General features: G+C 35.2%; 1 protein-coding gene across 1 annotated transcript in view; it reads right to left on the reverse strand.

Annotated features, from left to right (window-relative positions):
* Window positions 1-25,288, reverse strand: part of SHOC1 (shortage in chiasmata 1) — a 54,420-nt gene that overhangs the window by 17,650 nt on the left and 11,482 nt on the right. Inside the window, exons 5-16 of the mRNA XM_059834269.1 lie at window positions 23,180-23,342; window positions 21,180-21,282; window positions 20,322-20,478; window positions 18,975-19,082; window positions 15,542-15,671; window positions 14,597-14,691; window positions 13,334-13,576; window positions 11,732-12,184; window positions 9,218-9,343; window positions 7,022-7,198; window positions 3,602-3,709; window positions 1,398-1,585 (exon numbers count right to left, since the gene is read on the reverse strand). Of these exons, the coding sequence (XP_059690252.1) occupies window positions 1,398-1,585; window positions 3,602-3,709; window positions 7,022-7,198; window positions 9,218-9,343; window positions 11,732-12,184; window positions 13,334-13,576; window positions 14,597-14,691; window positions 15,542-15,671; window positions 18,975-19,082; window positions 20,322-20,478; window positions 21,180-21,282; window positions 23,180-23,342 (2,051 nt within the window). The remainder of the gene's footprint in view (window positions 1-1,397; window positions 1,586-3,601; window positions 3,710-7,021; window positions 7,199-9,217; window positions 9,344-11,731; window positions 12,185-13,333; window positions 13,577-14,596; window positions 14,692-15,541; window positions 15,672-18,974; window positions 19,083-20,321; window positions 20,479-21,179; window positions 21,283-23,179; window positions 23,343-25,288) is intronic.

Genomic DNA, 25,288 nt, shown 5'->3' on the forward strand with positions numbered 1-25,288 from the left:
TATTCAATACAACTTGAATACTGGAATACTCCTTTTGCCTATTCTGGCTCACTGAAACCTGTCTCTGAATGTTAGGGAACAGTAAAAAATCTTGTAATTGTGAATAAAATCATACATATCCTTACATTGCATGGGTATGTGTGCACGACCTTAAGTTTAAGTCAAGCAAGCAAGTCAAAACTCAGGAGAGTTATAGTTAAATATTTTAAGAATCGTATCTAGTAGAGGTTCAGAAGAAAAGCAAAATTGTCACTGAGCTGATATTAAGATGACAAAGTTGTTATATGTCTCCTAGTACAGCACGATCGTAGTATCACAAAGCAAAATGTGTTAGTCTTCAGAAGGAGAAAATGATGCTGAAATCAGTGTAGACGGGACAGACACCAAGACAATCAACACCATTTTGTTTTCGTTGCTTCATTTCCATTTTAAATTCTAAAAGGGTGTACAATAATTATATAATTATAAATAAATAATTATATTTTTCTTCTCAGGAAAACTTAATCAAAAGATGTTCAGAGCTTTTAGTGCAAAAAGAAACCAAAGAAGAAAGCTCCAGGAAGTGAAGTATGGAAAGAAGTTAAAATAAATGAAAGTAAGCTTGAAGATTTGTCTTTGTTGGCTGTGTGTTCAGAAGCACAAATTCTATTCCAAACAGTCAGGACACTTAGAAAATTACGTATTTTATCCCTTCTGTTTCATTATGTGGTATGTATTCTGTAAATAAATAAAAAATATTCTGCAAAGGAAAAAGATGTTTTGCACTGCATGGTATTACCCAAAATAGTCACATAACCAGAAAAAAAAAAATCTTTGTATAACTTGAATCTCCTCCACAACTCTATCCTCCATGCTATAATTATCACTTATGGATATTTGCTTCTTATATAATTATAATGCCAGGAAATTGGCCTGATACATGGGTTAAGCAGAGGTCGTCTATGGATAACAACACCCATATACTCTATGTTGCGTGTGCTCTGAGCCATGTGTTACAAGTACGCAATCCTGACTTGTGCTATGATTCTCTTTGCACCAGAAGATTGAGGCCTTCAAATAAAAGGTTATAATATAATTTTCAGCAAGTGCTGTGATACAATATACTTACCAGGAAAACAAAACTACCTGCAACAAGATGAAGCACTGGCAATGTTAAAACTCATATGCATGTTATTTCAGTCATTGAACAAGGGGAGATTTGATCAAACAGAAACCTGCACTGCCCCTGATAGAGGTCTTAAACTTTATGCTACCCTTATTTAACAGATACTGTGAGTTGGAAAGGTAATTGTAAGACTTTCTTCCATAAACCAACCCTAGTTGAAAGACAGTTTTATAATTATTCACATAGTTTGGAGCAGTTTTGTTTGCTTAGAGAAATTGTTTACGTAATTAACCTTAACACTGTGTTCCTCTCCATAACTTCGCATCCAATTTAACATTTGACACTGAAGCTGTGTTATTTTGGGATTTGTTTCATGCTTTTTCTGGCTGCTGTACTGCACAATCTTCAACTGCCTCCAGACATTATTTAAACAGGATTCTAAGATGTTTTTATAGATATCCTTTGCCTTGGACAAATAACCTGTTAATAAAGCAACAAAAGTAATTGCAGTGACAGAAGATAATTGCCAAGGTTTGTGTTTAACCCAGCCATAAATTTAAAATTCATGTGAAGGTATTTTGTACAAAAAAGATGAAAATTTAATGGCTCACCAATATGGAAGGACACTATTGCAACTAATCAGGTGCATAAGTTTTTTTAAAACTTTATAAAACTGCTATACTTCCTGTAGTATCTGCTATACAACTCTACCTAGAATTACAGAACATTGCATTCTATAGCTGCAGATACCACCAAGCAGCACTGTTATGTTTAAGTAGTCTATATGGTTTATACTAAATAACAACTTTATTTATATTCACACTGTCCAAAGCTTTACTTGTCCTGTGTTTTCACAACTCTTCATATTATCACAACTATTTCTCAACTCTGAATGATGCCTTTTGTATATAAATGGTGAACAATGCTGGGATTATTTGAAAATGCATGAAGAAAAAATACATCAAACATAACTATGTGATAAATCACACAGCACAGCACATCATCACAACAATAGCGAGGACTATAGGGCCTATCTAGTACCTGGCTTAATTTTCTAAGTTTTTTTCAGATCTTTTTTACTTGTGCTGTTTCCTGTGTGAGGTGTTGCTGGGATCTGGAAGGACAGCTGCTGTGTAATTCTGAAATACCATCTAGGAGTGCTTTTGCTACAACAAAACAGAGGAGGAAGAAGTGCTCATTTGCCTCCCTCCCATCCTCCTTATGTTGTTTGTAGTAATTGTAGAAAAGAATTCTACTTTTGATTCTACTTACATCTTCATTCTGTATTTTTCTTCCCACTGTTTTATTGCTTGAAATATTTAAGTTAATACAAAACAATTTATTTTCCCCACAGTTCTGTTTATGGAAGATGTTTTCCATTTTATATCAATTTTAAGGAAACACCCTCCATCAAGGGATAATTCAGTGTGACTGAAGCCAGATTCTCTGAACCACGTTATCTCCTATAAAGACAAAGAGAGCCTGACTTTTCTAGGGCATCCATAAAAGCCAACTTCATCTCCTTATGAATCTATTCTGATAGACCTATCTGAAAATTCATAATAGACTATGGGAACTGACAAGCATGGCATTATCATTTCAGGCATAAAATTGGGTTACAACAAATTTTCATATTCCAAATTTCACAGATTCACAGAATCGCAGAATGATAGGGGTTGGAAGGGGCCCCTGGAGATCATCTAGTCCAACCCCCCCGCCAGAGCAGGTTCACCTAGAGCAGGTTGCACAGGAATGCATCCAGCCAAGTGTTGAATATCTCCAGAGAAGGAGACTCCACAACCTCTCTGGGCAGCCTGTTCCAGTGCTCTGCCACCCTCAAAGTAAAAAAGTTCCTCCTCGTGTTTAGATGGAACTTTGTAAGACCAAGTTTGTTTGAATAGCATAAGAATGGACAAGCTCAAAAAAAGCTTCTGTGTGAGTCCAGTGCTAAGAATTGGACTGTAACTTCAAACTCCCTGCCTCATGATACGTTAGATAGTATTTCAGATTTTGCTTAAAATGCCCTCAGTTTTAAGTACCTCATTTCCAAGGAGCCTAAGAATATTTCTAGGTGGAAACTGTCCCACACCAGCAGAAGGTGGATTGTAAACAACAAAGGACCCGCCATTTTTGCATGTTTCTCAGTTTCCACACAGAGATTCCGATGTAAATTTGTCATTCTGAGATACAAGACAACACATTATGTATGTTGAAATTCATATGAATGTTTCTTAGGCAAATCCATGTAATAAACGTAAACAGTTGTGTATTAGTCATGAACTGAGCGTACACACTACTGAAGTACAATCTGCAGTAAATTCCTTTCTAATGATAGAACAGAAATAAGGAAGCAAAGGGGGTTGAATATCCTATTGAAGCTACGCTGGAGGTATACGGATGGCAAAGAATCGCAGCTTAAAAACAGGAAGGACGAACTGCAGAATACACACAAAGCATTGGGTTTCTGGATATCATTATTCAGTACTGAAAACAAACCTAGTGCTGTGTCCAAGCCACATGTTAATAGAAGATCTCGAACTGTCACCAGCAGGTGCACCAGAGCAGCATGTCTGAACAGCATGATCTCCTTCTCATCTATTTTACCTTTACGAATAGAAGACACAGGTGTGGTATGTATAAAATTTCAGAAGTCACACTATCCATACGTAATCAATTTAAAAGATCCTGGTATCTCAGAATTTTCATTAAACACACTTAGACATAATCTTGAAAGGTCAGATCTGGTGGTCTTGGTAAACAGCTTATGATATAGCATAACTTCTCCGATGTCATCTGACCCAGAGCAAGTGGCACACAGGGAAGTGTTTTTGAAAGGTGTGTAGGGATAGATGGTGCTTGCTGGAGGAGGGGATAACAGTTCCCCTAGGTGTGCCATTAAATACTGATTTTAGTACAGCAATCTTTAAATATACATGGAAACTGATAAATTTTCCATCTTTTGGTCTGTTATACAAGCCCAGCTGTTCACGTTACTATTTCCTCATCCAACTAGTCAAATCACCAAATATTTCAGAGCTCTTTCCAAGAAATCAAAATGGCAGATTATCCACTAGTCAATAAGCAATTTCAAAGCAGTGATAACCTCAAATTGAGCTTTTCACAGAACCTTTTCAACACATTTTAGACTACAAAAGCCACATTCTTTATGGTAAATGATTTGGACCCAGCTAGTCTTCACACATACCATGAGGAAAAGTCCTATTGTCTTCCAATAATGATCCATGTAGAGTCTTATCTTCTGATACTACCTTCCCCACACCTAATTAACCTCTCCTGATGAGAATCTTAACTTTCTTTGAGAAGGTAAATTTGGAGGACATCTGCTTGTTCTTGGACCCATAGAGTAAATCAAACAATTTAGTCTGTCTTAGGTACCCATTTGAATAAATCTTCAAGGACTTGACTGAACAGATAGGAGTTACTAGTCTGAAGAAGGAAGGCATTTTTTGGAATTGCACACAAGGAGTGGTGTAGTTCATTATCTCAATTTAGGAAATATATGATTGCTGCAGAGTAAGTGGACTTAATAATAAAATACTTCAAGATGAAGTTCCTCAACTAAAAATGGTTGAGGAAGGTAATTAAAGAATAAATTACTACAGCTGATCAAGGAATTACTGAACAAGATGCATTATACAAGAATAATATTAGCTAGTTCTGTATACTGGGATCAACATAGCTTTTAATTCAAAAAGACAAGTGAAGCACCTAGGAAGGAAAAATCAAACTTAGGAACACAGCATACAGAAGAATTAGCTGGAAACAGCTTGGAAGACAAAGATCTTGCCACTATTCTGTATCAAAAGACAGAAAGTGACTGTTCATCTCTGTCAGTGAAGGTGCTGAAACTGATGGGCTATGTCCAGTTCTTGACACCACTCACCATAAAAACACAGTGAGGAATACAGGTCATTTAGAAACAAAGCAAGACAGTTAGAAACCACATTTTATGATGAAAGCCTGTTGCACTTGGTGATATTTGCTGCAGAAAGAAAAGACCAGCAGGGGAATAATAATATTCTAATAGATCAATACCATCAGAGTAAGTGATAGTTTTCTATGTTCACTGGGGAATTAATGAGAAAATACATCAGTGTACTCTGGAGTAAAGTGGAATGAGACTGGATATTGTGAAACTATTTAAAACCAGGAAGGCAATAAAAGAGTGAAGTAAATTACCTGGGAGGTTTTGGAATCTCTTACACAGTTAGAGAAATATTCATAAGGAATGGATTGGATATATTAGAATCTTCCTCATTTCTATGTTTCTATGGACCTTCCAGCAAGAAAATTCTTATCTCCTTCTGCTTCTTTAGTTGGAGACGAAATGCAAGATCTCCCTTGCACTTTTCTGTCTCTTCAGTGCAGACAACAGTAGCTAAATCAACCTGACTTTTTTCCATATTTTAAACTGAGAGCAAAAAATTACTGCTTTCCTTAAGCTGTAATCCAAAGACCCACCTATTTCATAAGTCATTTTTGTGTTCAACAATAGTTATTTTTGTATAACAAGGGATGGGTAAGTATTATCCATTCCTTAGAAAACACTTGCCCTTAAAAGGAAGGTCCAATAGATGACTATGTGCCTCACCAGTATTTCAGCCACTGAACATTTCCATTGATTTCATTGTTGTAATTTTAGCAATTGGTAATATACTGCATAGCTAATCTACAAGAAAAAAGCGCCCTGCAGTTTGAATAAGCACGCCACTTGGCCCAGCTCCTACTTTAGGCTACATTTCTACAGCACGTAAACTACATTTGAAAGGATGTAAGTTTTCTTAAATTAATCTTGCATTAAAATGCAGACTCTTACATATTTTTTTCCTTGATCTTGAGAAGGAGTTCTCCGTATACTTTTCTCAGCAATATTTTCCTTTCTGTGATTCACTGATACAGATATAGATACCGAGTTTCTCCCTCATGTTTGTGAAGATGGCGTTTGCTTTTTTGTAAGCTCCTTCTACTTAAGAGAAGCCTGCTGCTGACAATTTTACTACAGTAATTCTATAGATCACAGGCTGTCATTCTGCAGAGACCACTAATTTTTTTTGTTTGCCTCTCTCATTTGTAATTTCATTATCATTAGTTTTATTTTGGGAAAAATATATTAAGCACAGAAAGTAATAAAGTTTAGATAGTTAAAGTTCATCGCATAACTTGTGACATCATAATATAAAAACTTGGCAGGTAGTAGACAGCCTGCTATGTTATCCTTACAACTAGTTCTCAACTATGAGCAGTACAACTCAAAAAATAATACAAAATACCCAATAGCTTTCTAAATCTTCCTCAAACACAGTCTGTATTTGCTGTGAGGTCTTCCTGACTCTCTCCTTATCTATAACCAAAAATCTTCATAAGGGGTCACTGATTTTGCTGGCTTTTGTTTTAGTTTTTCTCGTTCTATAGGGTTTTCACATGCCAGGTAGGAGAGAAATGAAGTCAGAAAGAAACCAAATTAATATGGATTTTTTTCTCCTCCTTTCTAACATAGGCTTAGCATTTTTCATCATGCAGGTGTGACAAACAATAGCTACTAAAAGGAAACAACAAAACCACAGACACAGCTTTTAATTTTAAAATTTAACATAAAAAAAATAATTTAAACATTGTTTGATATAGAAGCAGCATTTCTGAAGCATATCTAAAATATTTTAAAATTCACTTAGAATACTTTTTGTATTACAATATTCAGGTTAATAAATGTAATGCTGAAGAACTAGGAGACATTATTTTGGAAAGAACAGAGGAAATCAATTACTGTAACTCTACAAGATAAACCGCTGAAAGTTTTATTGTTAATTTATCAAATATCTTGAACCTTGTGCCACCAATGAAACCCATATTAGTATTGAAGACGAAAAAATCAATTATTTTTTTTAAAAGACATACCTTCTTTAAAATGATCACATATCACTTTCTCTTGCTGTTTTAAGAAAAACCTTGTATGATCAAATTTAACACTGTCAAAGCTCCAATCTACAGAAGGAAGTACACTCAGATGTGTCAAATCTTTTAGAACAGGAGTGGCTGCTTCTTCCAAGAGGCCGTATGCCTGGCATTGGCTTTCTGGATAGCACAATAAACAAAACATTATAATAAAGTGTAGTTTCATATACTACTACTGGACAAGAATACTCAAAAGACCTATCAAAACACAAAGAACACTGTTGAACACTGTCTTCTTTATGAAAGTTGCAACTTCAATACAAAAACAGTTGGTCACCAAGGGGCCTCCTGGGTGGTAGAATTAAGGTGCTCCTCATAGCAAGCAACCATGTTATTCCATGCAAGTGATCAAACTCCATGATGAAAAATCAGGATTTTCTACTCCTGTGACTCCCACTAAGATTGTACTATTATTCCACTGTTCCACAGCCGCTTTCTACTTTATAGTCTAAACTTAGACTTAGTCCCTTTATATTCACTTGTTACTATAACTTCAGCTTAAACAGCCTTTCTCCTTCGCTGGTATTAAATTCTAATGTCTTTGTCTAGCAAGGCTAAACAAGCCAATCTGTTAGTCTCTTTGTTCTTTCATACTAACAGTTCTTAATAGCTTCTGGGTGGCTGTTTTACAATTCTTTCCAAATTACAACTGAGTTTCTTGCTATTAGCATCCATGACAGAGCTGTCAATTGCTGAATGAGTTGAAAGGGACGTCCTTTTCCTCAGGTAAGAAGGTGAAACTCTTGCATATCCATTTTTTAAAATTATAGTTGAGTTGATCACATCAACAAGATCAGAACTCTGATTCTTCATTTTCAAAGATTTACTATTACTTTTCGAAAATATTTTCAACTGATCTATATGAATTATTTGACTAGCAGCTGACTTAACTTCACTTGGTCAATGCACTATTTCATAAGAGCAATTAATAACTTCATATTTTTAAGCATTCTAAAAAAAGGTATATTATTATGTCCAGTTTTTCAGCCTTTATAGAAATAGGTCAGATATTATAGCATTTTGGATGCCCATTGTGTAATTTCATTCAGGCATTCTTGCGTTAACGTATCATCATTTTCTTTTAAAGTGTATTTCTAATCATGCATCTTCAATGTTCCACTGTTAAGTAAAATATTTCTGTGAATCCTTCTAATCTCTGTTTTAGCTATACCTTGGTTTGAGAAAGATTCCTTTCCTTCCTGTGCAAGGTCACCATGGTGAAACACAATTTCAAGGACTGTAATAGGACATTCAGCCCCAACAAATACTACCTTTGTAAAACAGATTTGCTAGTTTTTGTTTTGACTGCAGAAAAGCTTTAATTTTTTTTTTCCAGTTGCATTAAACGAGTCTTGCTTCAAAATTTATTTTAAAAAAATAATTAAAAAACAACATTATAGCTGTTACATGATTCCCATCTTAGATGGGAACAGATGAAAATACTGCTCTGCTCTTTCACTGGTTCTGTGAAAGAGATTCCAGTTAAGCACATGGTTGGAGTGAATGCATTTCCATGGAAAACCAAACTAATCTGTGCTAGGCCTACAACCTTCTAGCACTGGGTGTGCTTAATTTGAGGCTGTAAAATAGCTCAGATAGATATTTTCTAGGTTCTTCTCCACCATTTCCACCGCAAGACAAAATTGTTGTCAATGCATGATCTTTGATACAATGCCTTAAAAAGTGCAACAGCAAGAGTTCACAGTGTAAGGCTCAGTCATATATGAGATAAAACCATACTGGGTTACTACTGTGTTAAAGACATTTCCTACTAACATGACTGCCAATCCCTTCTGTCTCCAATTCTCTCATTTCCTCTGTCGGAGAAAAAAAATGCAGAATAATAATTTGAGGGTACTGATTGGCATGAAGAGATTTCATGTCCACTGATTTAGATCAGACATAACTCAAAAGTCTGTACTTTTCAGTTTGCATGCAATTGGCTTTAATCTTAAGATAGAATTCCATAGCCTGCTCTCACACCTGTGTCAAAATAAATATCCGTCTATTTGGAATGTTTTCATTCACAAGGACTAGAGACTAAGCCTAATAATTTCCATATTTGTCTGAGTAGTAGTATTTAATATAAAATTATATTGCAAAGCTATATAAAATAAAGCATATTCAAAAATAGTATACCTGATGCTTGAATATTGACTGCGATACTGTCCTCATTGTCTTGTTCTTTCTCCTCTATTCTTACAGTCTCACAAACAGAACTGTCCTCTTTTTGAACATGCATATGCTGTTCTTGAGGTTGTAGCACTAAATCATTAAACCACAAGTGAACATTTAGATACAAATATCACAAAACCAGCTCAACGAATACAAAAACTGTTCAAATTAAGTAGTTTCTATGACACATACATTTTCTTTTCATGAACTTTTTTATTGTTTTCATGGGCTCATATAGCATGGAAAAACATCAAGACACAGAGAGAGATGAGGCCCTGTCAGTCTTCACAGCCCAAGAAGTCAGGCATTACCAGCTTCCTCTTCCTTAGGGCAGAAATACAGAGGTGGGAAAATTAAGGAGCTGGTACTACAACTCTATAATATAGCTCCATAGGAAAGCTTATATGCCCATACGCCCTTATATGGAGAAAAAACATGTATGAGAGGAAAGATGCTGCTGACTATAATGAGCTCAATCTATGAAAAATATCTCAGTGAGTTTGAGTAGAAAAGGTTTGATACTGTAAGTGACCCAGAAAGAACAGAGAAGCTGCAAATGGCAGGAAAAAAAAAAGAAAAGAAAAATTGCTTATTGAAAAGACCATTTTCTCCTGTCTTATAGCTATCCTTTGCAACTTGTTAGTATTTCTAAATCTCCTTCCCTTCTTCCTTATAAATACTGATGCATGAGCTACAGCTTCTGCCCACAAAGCTTCCTTTGGCAGCCCTACCTCTATTTCTGAGAGAGGTTCTGGCTGAATAGGTGTCTCCTAAATATTGTGGGTTTTTAGTAGTTAAGAATGTCAGTTTCCTCAGAAAACAAACTGATCATACAGACACAGAAAGAAAAGAAAAAATAATTTTTTTTTCTAGTTAAGTTAAAAAAACCTTCCTGATTTTGAAAAGTTATACAGGGTTCAAAATTGGAGCAATGTACTGTTTCTACTACTTTGCTCCTGTGTATTCTCTGAACTAATATTATACACACTGACATCTTTAAAAAATAAGCCAAACAAAGACAATAGAGAAAAAGCCCTACAAGCAGTGCTGGCATTTCTTATTTTCAGTTAAATTTAGAATGACCCTTAAGAAAAACTTTTCATTATTACAAAATATACAGTAATCTACATCATTTCTACATCAGTGTGGTTAAGACCTGTACATTTTAATGGGTTCTCTATATATCAGACATAACTCATCTGCAACACTGGGGTCTACCAATAAGCATATTCTAAACTGCATTCAATCTGCTTAAACCTCCACAAGCCTATTTGTAAATATAACAGAGCTTGTCTTTCAATACTTTGGGACTTCTTGTTAGGAGATGCAGTTCTAGTCAGAGTTCACTAGATGGTAGCATAAAACTTCAGTTCAGGTATCTTGATCTACTACTTTTAAAATTGGGATTGTTGCTTTCTGAGGCCATGGGAGTGTTTTACTCATCTCTGCCAGTGTCAGTACAGATGAATTTTACAAAGAAATAATTTCTTCCACAAGATTACATAAGCTTGTAATTAAATAAACATCCCAATTCTATTCTATAGGAATTACTGCTGAAAGATTTATATAAGAATTTTAATCTTTTTTTTATGCTGGTACATATAACTGAAACACAGATAAAAGTTATTGTCAAAATTCTGCCATACAAGCCCAAAAAAAGAAAAATATTCTTTTTTAATACAACTTCATCCTGAAAAGTGCATCTGGAAATATGTCATTGTCTCCTGATATTTTGTGTCACAAATATTTATTAAAAAAAAAAAAAAAAAAAGGACTTTCTACTACTTCTTTTCCCTCTCTGCTATTTTGCATTTCTGCAATGCTCAACACATAGCCTGAGATTCTTTCATAAGCATTGTCATCAACAAGAACAGGGCTACCAACAACTTTCTGTTTTCCCTAAGACCTGTTCTGCCTCATTGTTTGATGGGGTTTGAAGCAAGGTAACTAGCTGAAATGGTTCTTTCCAGAGAAGAACTTTAACTCTTGTTCATTGTCTAGGCTATGTTGGTTCTACAAAAATAAGAGTATTGATAATTACTACTTGATAATTACAATTAATTGGATAACTACAGTTGATAACTACTATTTCTCCAAAGAAGCCAGAAGATCCGATTCAGAACATATGGACAGAAGACATCTTCTGGATTGAGTACCATTTAGAGTTACTTTGGCAGAATAGGAATAAACTCATATGTTTATTTCATTAAAAACCACTACCACCAATTAAAAAAACCCCAACCCCAAAAACAAAGCACAGCCCAACCAAAATAAACAAACAAAATCCCCTAAGATATCTAAAGGGAAAAAAAAAGGTTGAAAAATTCAGCTACACTACAGATCATAAAAATGTTATCATTGACCTCAGAGGACTTTTTTCACCCATAAATCTACTAGCATGAACTATCATCTATTGTAATTGGTATAAGAGGGCAGAATTAAACCTGGAAAAATGGCAGAAAAAACTGCTTCAGATACCTTTTTCAGGACTATCTACATCATTTTTTTCCTCTCTTTCAGTGAGCGTATGTTTAGATCTCAGCATGATAAAGTTGCTCAGGTCAGAATCATCATTGTCCCATTTTGTAGCAAGTGCAAATGATGGAGGCTTTTGACTGCTGGATGAGTTGTCTTGTTTAGAAGACGCATCTTTACAGTTGACTGATTCAGATGATTTGGAGATTTTCTTTTCTTGGTTTAAGAAATAAATTGCCTCTTCTACCTTATTCTTTTTTATGCTTCCTTCAGTAAGCTCTTCCACAGATGTATCTGTACTGTGAATTTTGGCAGATGATGCAGCGCTCACATGCTGGGCAAAGTACTGCCTTTGAGTCTGTGGTGACATGTAAAGATCAATTACTTTGTCCGACCCGTGCCTTTCAGCAGAAAGCAGCTCCTGGTTTGTCACGGAATTCTTCTCTTCAAGCCATCCTAAAAAATAAAATTTAATTTCTCTGTTGCAACATAGATTTTTCTTTTCTTCTTCCTGGCTGGAGTTAACTATTTTGGATAATTATAGAGAAAGCATTTTTTTATTTCTTCTTTCTACATTCCCAGGTCATTAGAATCCATTTTTAGAAAACTTGTACTAACTTGTACTTGTACTAAGTAAAAATGTGCAATGTCGAGAAACAGAAGGCCATGCTACTGTTTGGAGAAGTTTTCACCATCTGCATGTTGCTTATTGCTGTTACATTTCTAGGAAATGGGATGCAACACATTTCATTAGGAAGAAAGATTAAAAGATTTTTTTTTTAAATAGAGAAAAAAAAAGAAGTAAAGCATGCAATTAGCTCCCTCTGAAGACATGCTTCACTAGAATGGCAATTTTTTGCACTGCTGCTGCACATCCATGTTAAACACAATAGCTAAACACTTTGCAATATGTAAAAAGCAGTTAAGTGGAAACATTGTTAACGAGTGGTGTCTATTTGTTTCACAATATATCATGTTACTATCAATCCTTGGAGTTCTACAACCACAACTGGTGCCTTGCAGTCAGGCCGTAATTATATAATAAAATCTAAATAACTTTTTGCATTTTCTGTTACAGTTTGATTGTAAGTACGCATAATGGTCCATGACAAATTCTGAAGTTTATAAGTGGTTCACATTTGAAACCATAGCCAGGATAAAAAAACTCTCTGAAGAGCATCACAAAGTTTTCACTGTAACATACTCTCCCCACTGACCTTCTGCAGATAGGACTATACAAATATCTGCTTTATTAAAATATTCCAATGCAAAATTACCATTTGTTAAGAAACTCTCCTGTATGAAAATATTTTATTAAAAAATAGTATTGCTGGTGGAGGCTACTTTTCATCTGCACATTAATAGAAAAGATAACTTTGTGTAGTTAAACACGTTTGTTCCTAAAATTTGTTCTACGTCTGTGAAAGTACACCTTAATTGTAGTAGTGTTGCTATTTCATATTGCTATAAAACATTTTGTTCTTGAGAATAAGAAATCTTTCATTTTCTTCCTTCTTGGAGGTATGTAACTGTCACTGTGTGATTCTCTGTTAAAGTACCTATCTTTGCCTTTTTATCACTTTTTTAAAAAAAGAAGATACTTACTTTCTAACTGATACACTGTAAATTGTGTAAATGTTTCTACTTCTGTAGGAAGCAAACTGTTTGCAGTACTGACATCCATATTTAATTGCTCCAAAGTTTCTATGGAGACTGGATTTAAACCCAAATGAAGCCACCAGCCCTCCTCTAGTGAGCTAAGCATTGGTGCTTCTACTTCAACTGCTAGCAACTCCTTCAGTTCTGTAAGCGAATGATGCTGATACACAAGTTCCACAGTCTGATGCTCTACAAAAAACAGAAATCAACATAAAATATTAATAAACCAGAAACTTGAAAACAGAATGTAATTTTGGAAATGAAAGCTCCCAAGTACTGATGACCTACTACGTATATCCATTGTTTATGATTCCATTTGTAACTCAGTGTTCATTAATAGACTTAAGAGCAAAGTAGTTAGTGTTCTCAGAGCATGTGTGCTTTTTATTTATTGAGTGTATGAGTAAGGGGAGGGTTAAATTTTTTTCAGATCTAATAATGTGTAGCTGCATTACTAAAGTTACAAATGATCTTGTTCATTATCTGTGGGTTTACCTGTCATGCTTACAAAGACTTAACATAATCCTTACCTGAAAAAAAAATGAACTTAAATAGTAATGAGCCTACCATACATTACTTTCAACTATAAATGAATGTGCAAATGAATTGGACAACATAACAAGTCAATATACATAACTTAATCCTGAGACTTGTAAAATGAAGGCCAATTAAATTAAATGAAAGAATAGTGGTAATGAGAACTCCGGTGCTGTCAGAAATAACCTGCAGCTTATTTTGGTTTTGTATAGTTTGCTTCCTAACATGAACTCTGCTCTTGTCAAGTTGTTATTTTCCGCTAACAGTACTCTTCTATTGATTGATACATATTTTGAAACATTATTGAAGGAAAAATAGCACACAGAAGAGAGTTCAACAGATTATCAAATTTCATTTACCACACTTACTGAATATAATTAGTATTAGTGAGCTGAACATTTTCATAATGAAATAAAACTCTTCCCTCATTCAAATTACCTTCACAGAAGGATATATGACATACCAACTTATATGCTGCCGTACTGTAACATTTTATATGTACTAAAAGAATGACATAATCCAAACTTCAGAGGGTTACACTAATTTGATAAACTTCAATGGCTCAAAACACGTGCTCTGTAAAATAACTTTATCTTTTTCGCTATATTTTCTCCATGTACATGGAACTCTTCAACATCAACTAGAAATTGATCATCAATTAGAAAACCTTACCGACAAGCAAAAGAGAGTTCATATTATCCCGATATTTCTCTGATTGCCATACCAAACATTCTAAGTATTCCCTAGAGGGCTCTGTAATAAAAATACTAAGAAGAACATAAAATGAGACTTCGATGTATGAAGTTTAACAGCATTACTGTTGAATTTTGATTTACACAAACCCACCTTTTAAAAGATCTACATTCTCTCTAAATTTTCTGTTCATTCATTCATTCACTCATTCATTAAAAATCTTTTCTTGTCTATATAGAGGGTCACTTCATGCAAAACCAAGGTGAACAGGAAGGATTGAGGGGAGCCATCAAGGCTGGTTCACAAAGTAAAGCAGCACCGAATGAAAATTCTATCTAGATTGTGACTCCCTCCCCAAAAGGATATTTAACTTCTTCATGCATATGCGAGAAAGACAGAAACGCTAGTCTTGCAAACAAGATGTGAATGAAAGGACAAAGCAATCCTGATCCTGTGTCAGCATGAAAAGGCTTAAATTCCATTGTTGGGGGATATCCCCAAAAAACCAAACAACACTTTCTTCCTGTATCTTCTCTGGAGATTTTGTAGGTGATACTTGCTCAACATACGTGTTTGCCATATGTATAACTATATGCATATACACACATACATACTTGCTATATGCATAAATATTTACTGTTGCCTACTCCAAAAAGGAGACTGGATTTTCAGGCTATTAAATCCCCCAGGAACAAGGGGTCTACAGTAGCGACTGTCACTTCCTTTTTCAAGCTCCCCTGAAAAGCCAGAGATATGGATCGTGCGCTCTGCTCACTCTTTCATGCAAAACACAAATACATGCAGCTGTCCCAAAGAACATAACTACCAATTCACAAATAAACTAAAGTTATTTTTGCACTAATTTTGAAGATTTATGATTTAGAGGATTTATGACAGGATTTATTACTACAAAGTTTTCATTACCTGTTATGAGAAAGAGGGATAGGTTCTTCCTGAAGTCCTGTGCATAGAAAATTAACCCATGATCTTTGATGTCTACGTGGAGGAGTTAAAGGTACTTCCATTTTGTCTTTCAGATATGGAACACATTCAGCTAGAAATTGCATAAAGCCCCACCCAAAACAAAAATAAAAAATCTAAATCACAAAGCTACTTGTGAATGAAATACACATACTTAGGAATTTTACACTAGTGAAGTTTTACATCAAAATACAACATATTTTCATGGGCAAATTCACTACTTAAGCAATAAAATCCAAGTACCTCACATTTCATTTCCAGACAATTTGGGGATAATAATGTGTGGATCACATTCCTTTACTTATTCTGTAATGTAGTTCTGGCTACGTACTCTTCCCATCTAAGATGATTTTTATGATTAAATCACCAGGTACTATGGCTGAGGTTTGATATTGTGTTCATCCCTCTTGGCCTTCTTAGATAGTGCCCACATAACTGAGGTTAATTAGATGGGAGAGAGACTTCAGACAATATTGTGGTGGCTGTTAACATTCAGATGAATGGGCTCAGGAACTTCAGAAACAGACAGGATTTTAAAGACTCCATCAAGCAGAATTAGTACTCATTGTAATTTCTAGGGATGAACACTGAAATGAATTACAACACCAGTTTTTTTAAACCAGTATACAAACTAATCTGGCATGTTAAAAGTCCCTTGCAAGTCACTTTTCATATCGTTCTTTTTGCCAATCACATTAAATGTGGACATGTTAATGGATTACTGCTTTTTATTCAAATCTAGTAAGGAATTTGCAACTTCATTGATTTTGGTGTCATTCCATAAAAATTGGCGGTTTACACAATTGCCCTGGTATTGACCTCTCTGGCATTCTTATAATAGTATTTCTTGTTAAGCTTGACCAGGAAGTAGAGATGACAAAAAACACAGTTCCTCCATGTTCTGTGAAAACTAACAGCCAGAAAAATTTTAAGTAAATAAGTGGCTCCATAAGGAAAAACACTTGTAACAAATCCCCTATTAATTCCAACAGGCAGTGAGCAGCTGCAATGACCATACACACATTGTTTGGCCAGCTGGCACACAGCAGGCTATGAACCAGCCACCTGCCCAGCTGCTTAGAGCTGCTCCTTGTCCAACCTAACCAGCAGATTGTACGGCAGGAAGGGTAAAGGACAGTGTTAGAAAGCCAGAGAATGTACAGTAGACATTGGAAAAAAAAAAGGTAACATATAAAAGTGGTTACAAAAGAAACGGACTTCCAATCAGTGTAATTTCTTGCCCATTTACTTAGAGCAAAAAAACTCAGTGAACTTCAGCTCACAAACAGTTTTTTGTGGTGAGAAACAAATTTAGCACTTTGAACAGGAGTTGATCTCAGGACAGCAAAAATAAGATCTTGACATATCTAAAAACAACAATTATTTCTCTCTGAGCAATACTGTTCATATTTGTTCTTGTCTAGGTATTTTCGCCTTTGAGACTGCAACATTTTGACCAGCTACATGAGTTAAACTCTGCCTACACTCACAGGGGCCATTCCCTTCCTCAGGGCATTAATGACTGCGTGAATTCTCTTGTCCCTCAACCCCTTTATCCACGAACAATCTCCATAGCTAACAGGAGAGGAAGGCAAACAATGAAATGTTGACAGAAATGCCATTATTTTATGGTTGTTTCTTCTCTGAGTTCAAGCAAACATATTTCACCTCTGGTAACTCAAAAATAGCAAAAGGTGGTTGTAGTGAGGTGGGTGCTGATATCTTCTCCCAAGTGACAAGTGATAGGACAAGAGGAAATGGCCTCAAGTTGCGCCAAGGGAGGTTTAAATTGGATATTAGGAAAAACTTCTTCACTGAAGGGTTGTCAGACATTGGAACAGGCTGCCCAGGGAGGTGGTTGAGTCACCATCCCTGGAGGTATTTAAAAGTGTGGGGATGAGGTGCTTAGGGACATGGGATTGGCAGTCCCAAACTGCTCAGGTCTATTGCACTTAAGCTCCTCCTGCTTATCATAAGCTTTAGAAGTAAAGAGCAGTCAGATTCAGATTACAGTTAATCATGCTAGGCAATAATCTCCAGATGGAAACTTACGTTTAACTTTGTCTTGGGGGGATAACATATGGTGGGTTTGCCTTGAGCTTTTATATCAGACACTTTGAGCTGATATGATTGCTCCCACCAAAAGCCCACTACAATATAGTATCAGGAGTGTGATGCTATTAGCCTGAAGGGGACAACCATCAGTCCAGTTTAAATCATATTGAAACTAAGACATGAAGAGGGGTCTTGGTCTGGAGAAAAGTCAAAATTTCTCAAGGATTTTATTAACTGCTGGATGGAAAACTATCAAGTGAACATGCACTGGAGGATAATACTGCTACTGTCCAATGCAATAATGGCTAGACTTTTTCCAAAATAGAATATGCGTTAGGATGAGAGGTACATATTTATTCAAGTCTTGCCGCCCTGCCCAGATCACATCCATTTGTAAATGTCACTCTTTCACAGGCTTTTCCACATGAAATTAAAGGTGAAAAATGTCACCAGCATAGCCATTTTTCTGCCTCTCTTAGCCAGCCAACATTAAGTTGTGAAAACAGGAGGGCTGGCAAGAAAACCCATTATTTTGGAATAATGGATATTGGAACTTGGAAGAAATCCAACTGAGGTTGGATAGTTAGTCTGAACAGTCAGACACCAAACCTCTCTAGCATTGGTATGCATTGTAACCAGCATGCCTAACTAAGTTTTCAAGCTATTAAAGGTGGGTACGTATAAAGGATTTCCTGATGCCAGGGTAGGAGAAGCCAGGATTCAATGCACACATTAGCAAATATTCAACACTTTCAGTTTATTTCTGTGGAAAACAGCTCTGGTGGCTACGTGACTTAATTTCTCAATCACACAGCATTACTGAACCATTTGCAAACCAAAATGCCTGCACAGGAGTTTTAAACCTCCAAAAGTTATAAACTCAGTACTTCTCCCTGAATTATCCTCCATCACCCTATTTTGAGAACATTTACGTAAGACTTCAACAAGCTTTAAACTGTGCTCTTTGACTCCACAATTTCAATCAATCTGCCTTAACTCTCCTCTGCCCTCTCTGGGTAGATAAGTTGTTAGATAAAAAATTCTAAAAAGCTAATCAAGTGCAAAAGATACAGACACCACTTGCAGCCAAAAGCACCATGAAGGAACTGTAAAGTTGGTTGTGTTTACCTTTTAAAATTCTTGAAAGGAGTATGGCATTTCTACCTGCTTATGGTGCAGGTACAAAACAGTAGATTACAGAAAGCAAACGTTCTTATCTTATATCTATATGGTGCATATACTCCCAAGAATAGAGTATGGGGACAAGCACTTGAATAATTTATTTTAAATATCACCCCTTGATTTATGCAGATCTTCCTACCTGACTCACAGAATTCCAACATACTTCTGCTATTACTGGAGCCAACCTCTTGTGGTATGGGACAGTACTTGGAAATTTCTATTTTGTATGTAATTTCTGCTTTGAGATCTGAAAACAGATTTTAAAAGGTGCCATAAATGAACCATTTTTTCCTTTTTCCTGTCAGAGCAATTTTTTTCTTTTAAACTTTTTATTGAATCTCCATACTATATTGTTATGAAAAATTACAGTTACGCTTAGTAACCCCAAATGCCGTAGCTGATCAGAGCAATGCTCAGTCTCATCCCTTAGAATTGCCAGAAAAAAATACAGCATTATACTAAAACAGAACAAAAAAGAATAATAGGTTGATGTCTATGTACAAAATCCTCAAACCTCTGCAGTGGAGGTTGGGTCATTCAGTTTGGAACATGCCATGTAGGTTGCAAGGTACTAAATGTATCAGAGGAAAGTACATTAAACTGCCTTAGTCAAATACACACTTTTAAAACTTTTGTTCCTATCTTCAATAAGAGATTGGATTACTCCAAACTGCTGCCCTATCAGCAACAGAATTCAGCACACACCCTCCACGCTCAGAATCATGAATCTTGCTTCTTTGAGCTTCTTCCTGTCCACCAAAGGTTTGGGTTTCCTCACTTGTTTGCCAAAACCAATGCAAACTGTTTTTTTAAATCAAAATTAAAAAATCCCAGGCACTGTCTTTTTCTTTTGATTACACAAAATACTGTCATAGATATCAATCCAATAGCCAATAACTGTCATTAAAGTTGTACTTATCTGTAGTATAAAAGCTTTTAGTAACTTTTCTTAAATTCCTTTGAAGAAATTACTACCATCATTTAGAATATTCCTGTTATTCATGGAAATATTTAACCTTTTTTTCCCAGAAATGTTCTTTCGTGTTTGCAGTTACAAAGTAATACAAGCAATTTTTACGATATGACTGCACTGCATATAATCCTCTTAAGGATATCTCTGAAAGTAAATTTAATTACAGACAAGAAAACATAACCCTGAATTATTGTATTCATGGTAGACTGGGTATCATGAATCATGGCTCATGTTACATTTGTTTCCAAGATTACCATGGATTTGGTTTTGTTTCCAACACAACCATGGATTGAACCAAATGGCAAACAGTTCACTTCCCCTTGGCTAGTTGAGACATTTCCAATACTCAGAAATTTGAGTATAGCACAGTTCATAGTCTCATACAAAGAAATTCTCATTTGATAGGCTGTGATGTAATTCATAAGCAAACTGAATATAAAAGAGCTAGATTGTGTTAAAAGTGTGCAAATGAAAGGAAAATAAGATCAAGCATTTAAGAAAACCAAATCTCACCTTCTTTGACCACCTCTTTGTACATGTCTTCATCAGCCATAGATTCTGGAGCTAAATTTAACAACTCTTTCACCTCCAAGTATGATGGAATCTTAACAGAATCTGATCTGCCATTGCTGGGTTTGCAGAATTCTAACTCAACAGGCAACATGAAATACTGAGAAATATTAATCACAACAGAATGGTAAGTAAATTTCCTTTGATGTTACTGTACAGTCAAAGCTTTTCCAAAACCTTGAAATAGCTCAATTCTAAGCCAAAGAGCTTTTAAGAAAGAAGTCATATGACATTTACACAGCACACACAAAGCTTTGATCAATACAAAGAAAAAAAATAGTGTTAACATTATTTCAAATTGAGTCAGTGGAGTATGAAGAGTGAAACTGAACTTACAGTTCCCAATCAAGTAAAATCCTCATTTATTTAATTGAAAGTCTATTTTTTAGAATTTTGAAAAATGGAGCAAAAAATAGATTTGACTTCTTTTAAAAAAAGAAGCCAAGCTGGTCCCCAAAATCCCAGAACATGTCTTGGAACTTCCCCTTTCCCATGCATATGTCATGGCTTCCTGTTCTGGTTCATTTTTATTCTTAGTGTAACAGTACCTACATAAAACTGCCAGCACATCAGGTCCCAGGAGAAACAGCTGATCAGAGTGGAGATTCCCAACGACAGCATCCAAGAATTAAAAAAAACACAAATAACACCAGTGTTTTCTAATCCTGGAAGTATGAAGGCTATAAATATTTGGCAAGTGTGAAAAAAATTCAGTAAAATGACTTGCAGATGAACAAGCACTTATGCATAACATAAAGCAATCACTAATATAATATTTAGTAAAAAACAATATGATGATACCTCTTCATCTTTTACAGATATGGTACAGAAGTTCTCTTTAATCCCCTGCAATTCTTTTTTACTCTCTTCCGTCTCCATTTCATTTTGGAAAGTCAAACATTCCCTTTAAAAGATCACAAAATAAAGCAAGTTACTTCTTTGTATTACTTCATATCTAAGACTGAAAGTCTTAGCAGTAGCTTTGATAGCCATATATGTGGAAAAGTTATTTTTTTCTAAATCTACACAATTCTAAGAAAGCAATTCCAAGGGATGCTGTACCAATCTGTGTAATTAACTGAAATTATTTTTCAAGAAATAGTACATTATACACAGAGTAGAACCACTTAATATTGGGACCTGCCTTAAAAATGTTATAGAAAAAAAAACCATATTAAAATTGTTCATCATTTCAACAAGTAAGTCCTGCCATATAAAAATGCCTTCTGCAAAAGCTGCAGACCTAGTTTTCTTCTAATGTCAAGTTTTTATGCTATATACAAAATTCCTGTAATCTATAACGTTGACATTATTTACCTTTTGTCACCTTCCATTTCTATTTTCAGGAATCATCCAGCACCAAAGAAGGCAGAGTGTGCTCATTATTAATTAAATGAAAACTAATGTACCCTGTTTTAACCGACGAACTTTTAAAATGCCAAGAAGTAAAACTCAGGAGTGAGGCTACTACTTGCCTTGTAAAGCAAGGATACAAGCAGAACAAGGATGAAGATTTTTCAAGTAGAAAGAAAACCTTTCATCGGGCTTCCCCTCGTGGCCATTACAAGCATTAAATCTATAATGACTTTTTAGGGAGATAGCTTCCTCGTCGGTCCCTGACCAGTATTTTACTGGATTAATAACTTAGACTGAAGAGTATAAGTTGTTCCATGCCTCGCCCTGGGATGCTCACTGAATTTTATCTGAAGTAGAAGTCTGTCTAGTTGTATCTCTCTGTCTAAATGCATCTCCCTGTGCGCTCCACTAGGAGATTTGGACTCCCACCTTGACAAGACTGGTGGCTTTGCTAGTAAACTGAGGATCAGCGGGTCAAAGCTATTTCTGTAAAGGTTCACACTAGCATTTTTTTCTCCTGTGACTGGTATTTCTGAAAGTCATTGCAGAATTCAGATCATGTTCTCTTTGCTGGGTATTTGCAGTACTCACACGTGCACATAGTCTTATGTCCAAGACTCACTGTGAGATCAGGGCTCATGTTTGAAAAAACAGGCAAACAACCCCACTCCTCCCTGTTCTGTTACTATAAAGGTACAGTTAAATCAGTTAAAATCTGCTTTGCCTTGCTTTTGAATCATGCAACCCTACCAAGTGCAAAGGAAGTTATACAAGTCATCCAGACATGGAGAAAATCAGCACAAAGTTTAGCCAGACTTTATGAATGTATGTACACAGATGAATATATTTACAAAATACTAGGCCCATTCTGAATATAACTTATACCTGTTCTAATGTGCCAGTTTGTTCAAATTCCTGACACAAGACATCATTCAATTAAATTCAATCAACCTAGCAATATGAAAGTGAGCAAAAACATAGGAATAATTAATATTTGAACTTCAGGAGATACAATTCAGCAGGGTAAGTGCATGGATTTATTGACAGCATGACTGAAAGGAGAGAAGGAAGGAACATGGAAGCATGTGTAAAATCCTGGCCCAACTAAATGTAGTGGCGTTTTACTGATAGGGAATCAGTCAGTCTGAGGGAGGATCAGATTCCTTAAAGATTTTTTCAGTATTCCAAAACTAAAATCCTGAGCACATTTCACACTTAGAGAATGTAAAAATGACATCATTTCATTTATCCAGTTTGCATAAATAATGCATATAAATTTCATCCTACTCATTTTTTCATAAGTAAGAAGAAAAGCTGAAGTCTTTTATCTGTTGCAAATATAAATTAGTTAAAAAGTTAACATACAACAGAAGATATTAAAATGTTAATGGCATTACACACAGATTATTATTTAGGTTTAATATTATACAACAATTTGTAGATACCTGAAAATGTTCTCTTCTGTTAAATTCTGTCCTTCAGAATCTAAAAGGGGATCTTTCACTAAAAAAAAATGTAGTCTGCTCAGAAGTACAGATGAAGTAGGCATTTTTTTACGAAAATTTTCAAGATTATCAATAAAAATAAGTTCCTCTTCCACACATAAATCTGAAGACAAATAAGGAAAAATACATTGAAAAACAATATAAAAATAAGAATTATCAGAATAAAGAGAATTGTTTAGCAACTCTTGGAATGCTATAAATGTCAGCAAAACAATAACTACTTTTAGTGTAAATATTTTAGGATTTTTAAGCTTTAAATGCAACAAAGTCTAGAATTCCAATGGTTCATGTGATAAGCGTTGGTTCTCTTTTGCTTTTTCTTTTGTCTTATATAACACCTGGTAAAAAGAAAAGGGACTTTCTTTTCATTCCCTTGTTTGCATTGTGAAGTATGATAAAGGACCTTTTGAGGTAGGTTTTGGCTGAGAAACTTAGTTCAGTGCAATTTTAAATGTAGAAACGAGGCAGTCTCTCCATACACATCTAAACCTAAATGCAGATTCTCTAATTCTGAAGCAAGAAAAAACTTATTTACAAAACTAGCAGACAAAAAATATAGGTTACACATTATTATGATTTCAAGGAAGATGACATTATGGACCTTCATTTCTTTTGAGTTTAGAGTACTACTCTCCATAAGACAGAACTGATGTAGTAATCACAACTCCATTTGATGCAATCCTTTATTTTTGCAATATAACATACACATATATATACACACACCCACTATACATATATAATACATATAGAAGGGAAAAGGGAGTATTTCGTTCTTCTTCCTTACCTTTTACCAACATGGAAGCCTCCTCATTCCCACATCCCCCTTTCACTCCCTGGATGACTCCCTATCCCTTCCTAGTGGCTGGAAATTATAGATACTGATTATGTTCCCCCCAAACTGTTTTACGCTGCTAACAGATCCCCATAACAAAATCTATGAATTAAAAAATAAATGCCTCATTATAAAATGCCTCTGTGTAATCAGATAACAGTTCAGGAGAGGCTACAAAAGCTTCTAGTAGCCTAGAAAGCATAAAGGGCCTCCAATAAAAAACCTGACATAATTATTTTTTAATTATATTAATTTGTATTGTATCTTTTTATTATACATGGCTTTAGTACTTAAAGTGTATGAAAAAAGGAGGGTTTTTTCCAATTAATCTCATTATTCTACTGTGATTCAAATGTTTTAATTAGTGCATTTCTTTGTTAATTTTAAAACATTTTAACCTCTTACTCCCCTCCTTAGCAAAGCATGCCTACGCAAGAATGCACTTACGTATTTACTGATGTGCCCTCCTGAAGTGGAACAGATGCAATCACATACCTAACTGCTTTCCTAATACAGAATTTTACAACTGGAGCAATAGGTAGAGTTTGAAATTCACAAATGCCAGTGTATCCATACAAAACTGAACTGAGTTGCCACTTCGTGATTTTAGGAAGTGCAGTTCCACATTTTTTAATATGCCTATTTTTCAGAATTGTAACTTGAATGCAGGATCATCACTTTCTTTGATTCAGTAATTTCTGATCATCAAAGCACTTAAGAAAAGAACTTTAATAGGCTTAAGTATGTGCTCAAGTACTTTATCAATCAGAGAGCAAATACTCAGTTCATGTTTGAATGGGGGTTTCACTGCCAGTGCTATCATGTGCTAGTGTAAAGTTAGTGCTCTTCAGCTTAATGGTACAAAGATGGCTGTCATTCCGCTGTGACCTCTTTCTCGTACCAGACAGCCTATGCAAAACAGAAAGGCTATTAACAGCATGCTAAATATTGAAAACTTGCTTGTAATCCAATATAAATCTAACTGAACTGGGAAGAAGATTAGAACTCTACAGTTACTAACTGAACTAAATTAAGTTTTTAGATTTTCCATTCAATGTGCTTCATATTTCACAGGTTTTAACTTTCTTACCATTTTCCACTGCTATAGTTCAGTAATAATTTACTAGCTACATTTTAAATGTGTGCATAACCTATTACACTAAACTTCACAACCTTATTGGAAACTTTTTTCCTTTAAACAAGAACCTTTAAATACT

The sequence above is a fragment of the Gavia stellata genome, chromosome Z (genome assembly GCF_030936135.1).
Source record: "Gavia stellata isolate bGavSte3 chromosome Z, bGavSte3.hap2, whole genome shotgun sequence".
NCBI classification, from domain to species: Eukaryota; Metazoa; Chordata; class Aves; order Gaviiformes; family Gaviidae; genus Gavia; species Gavia stellata.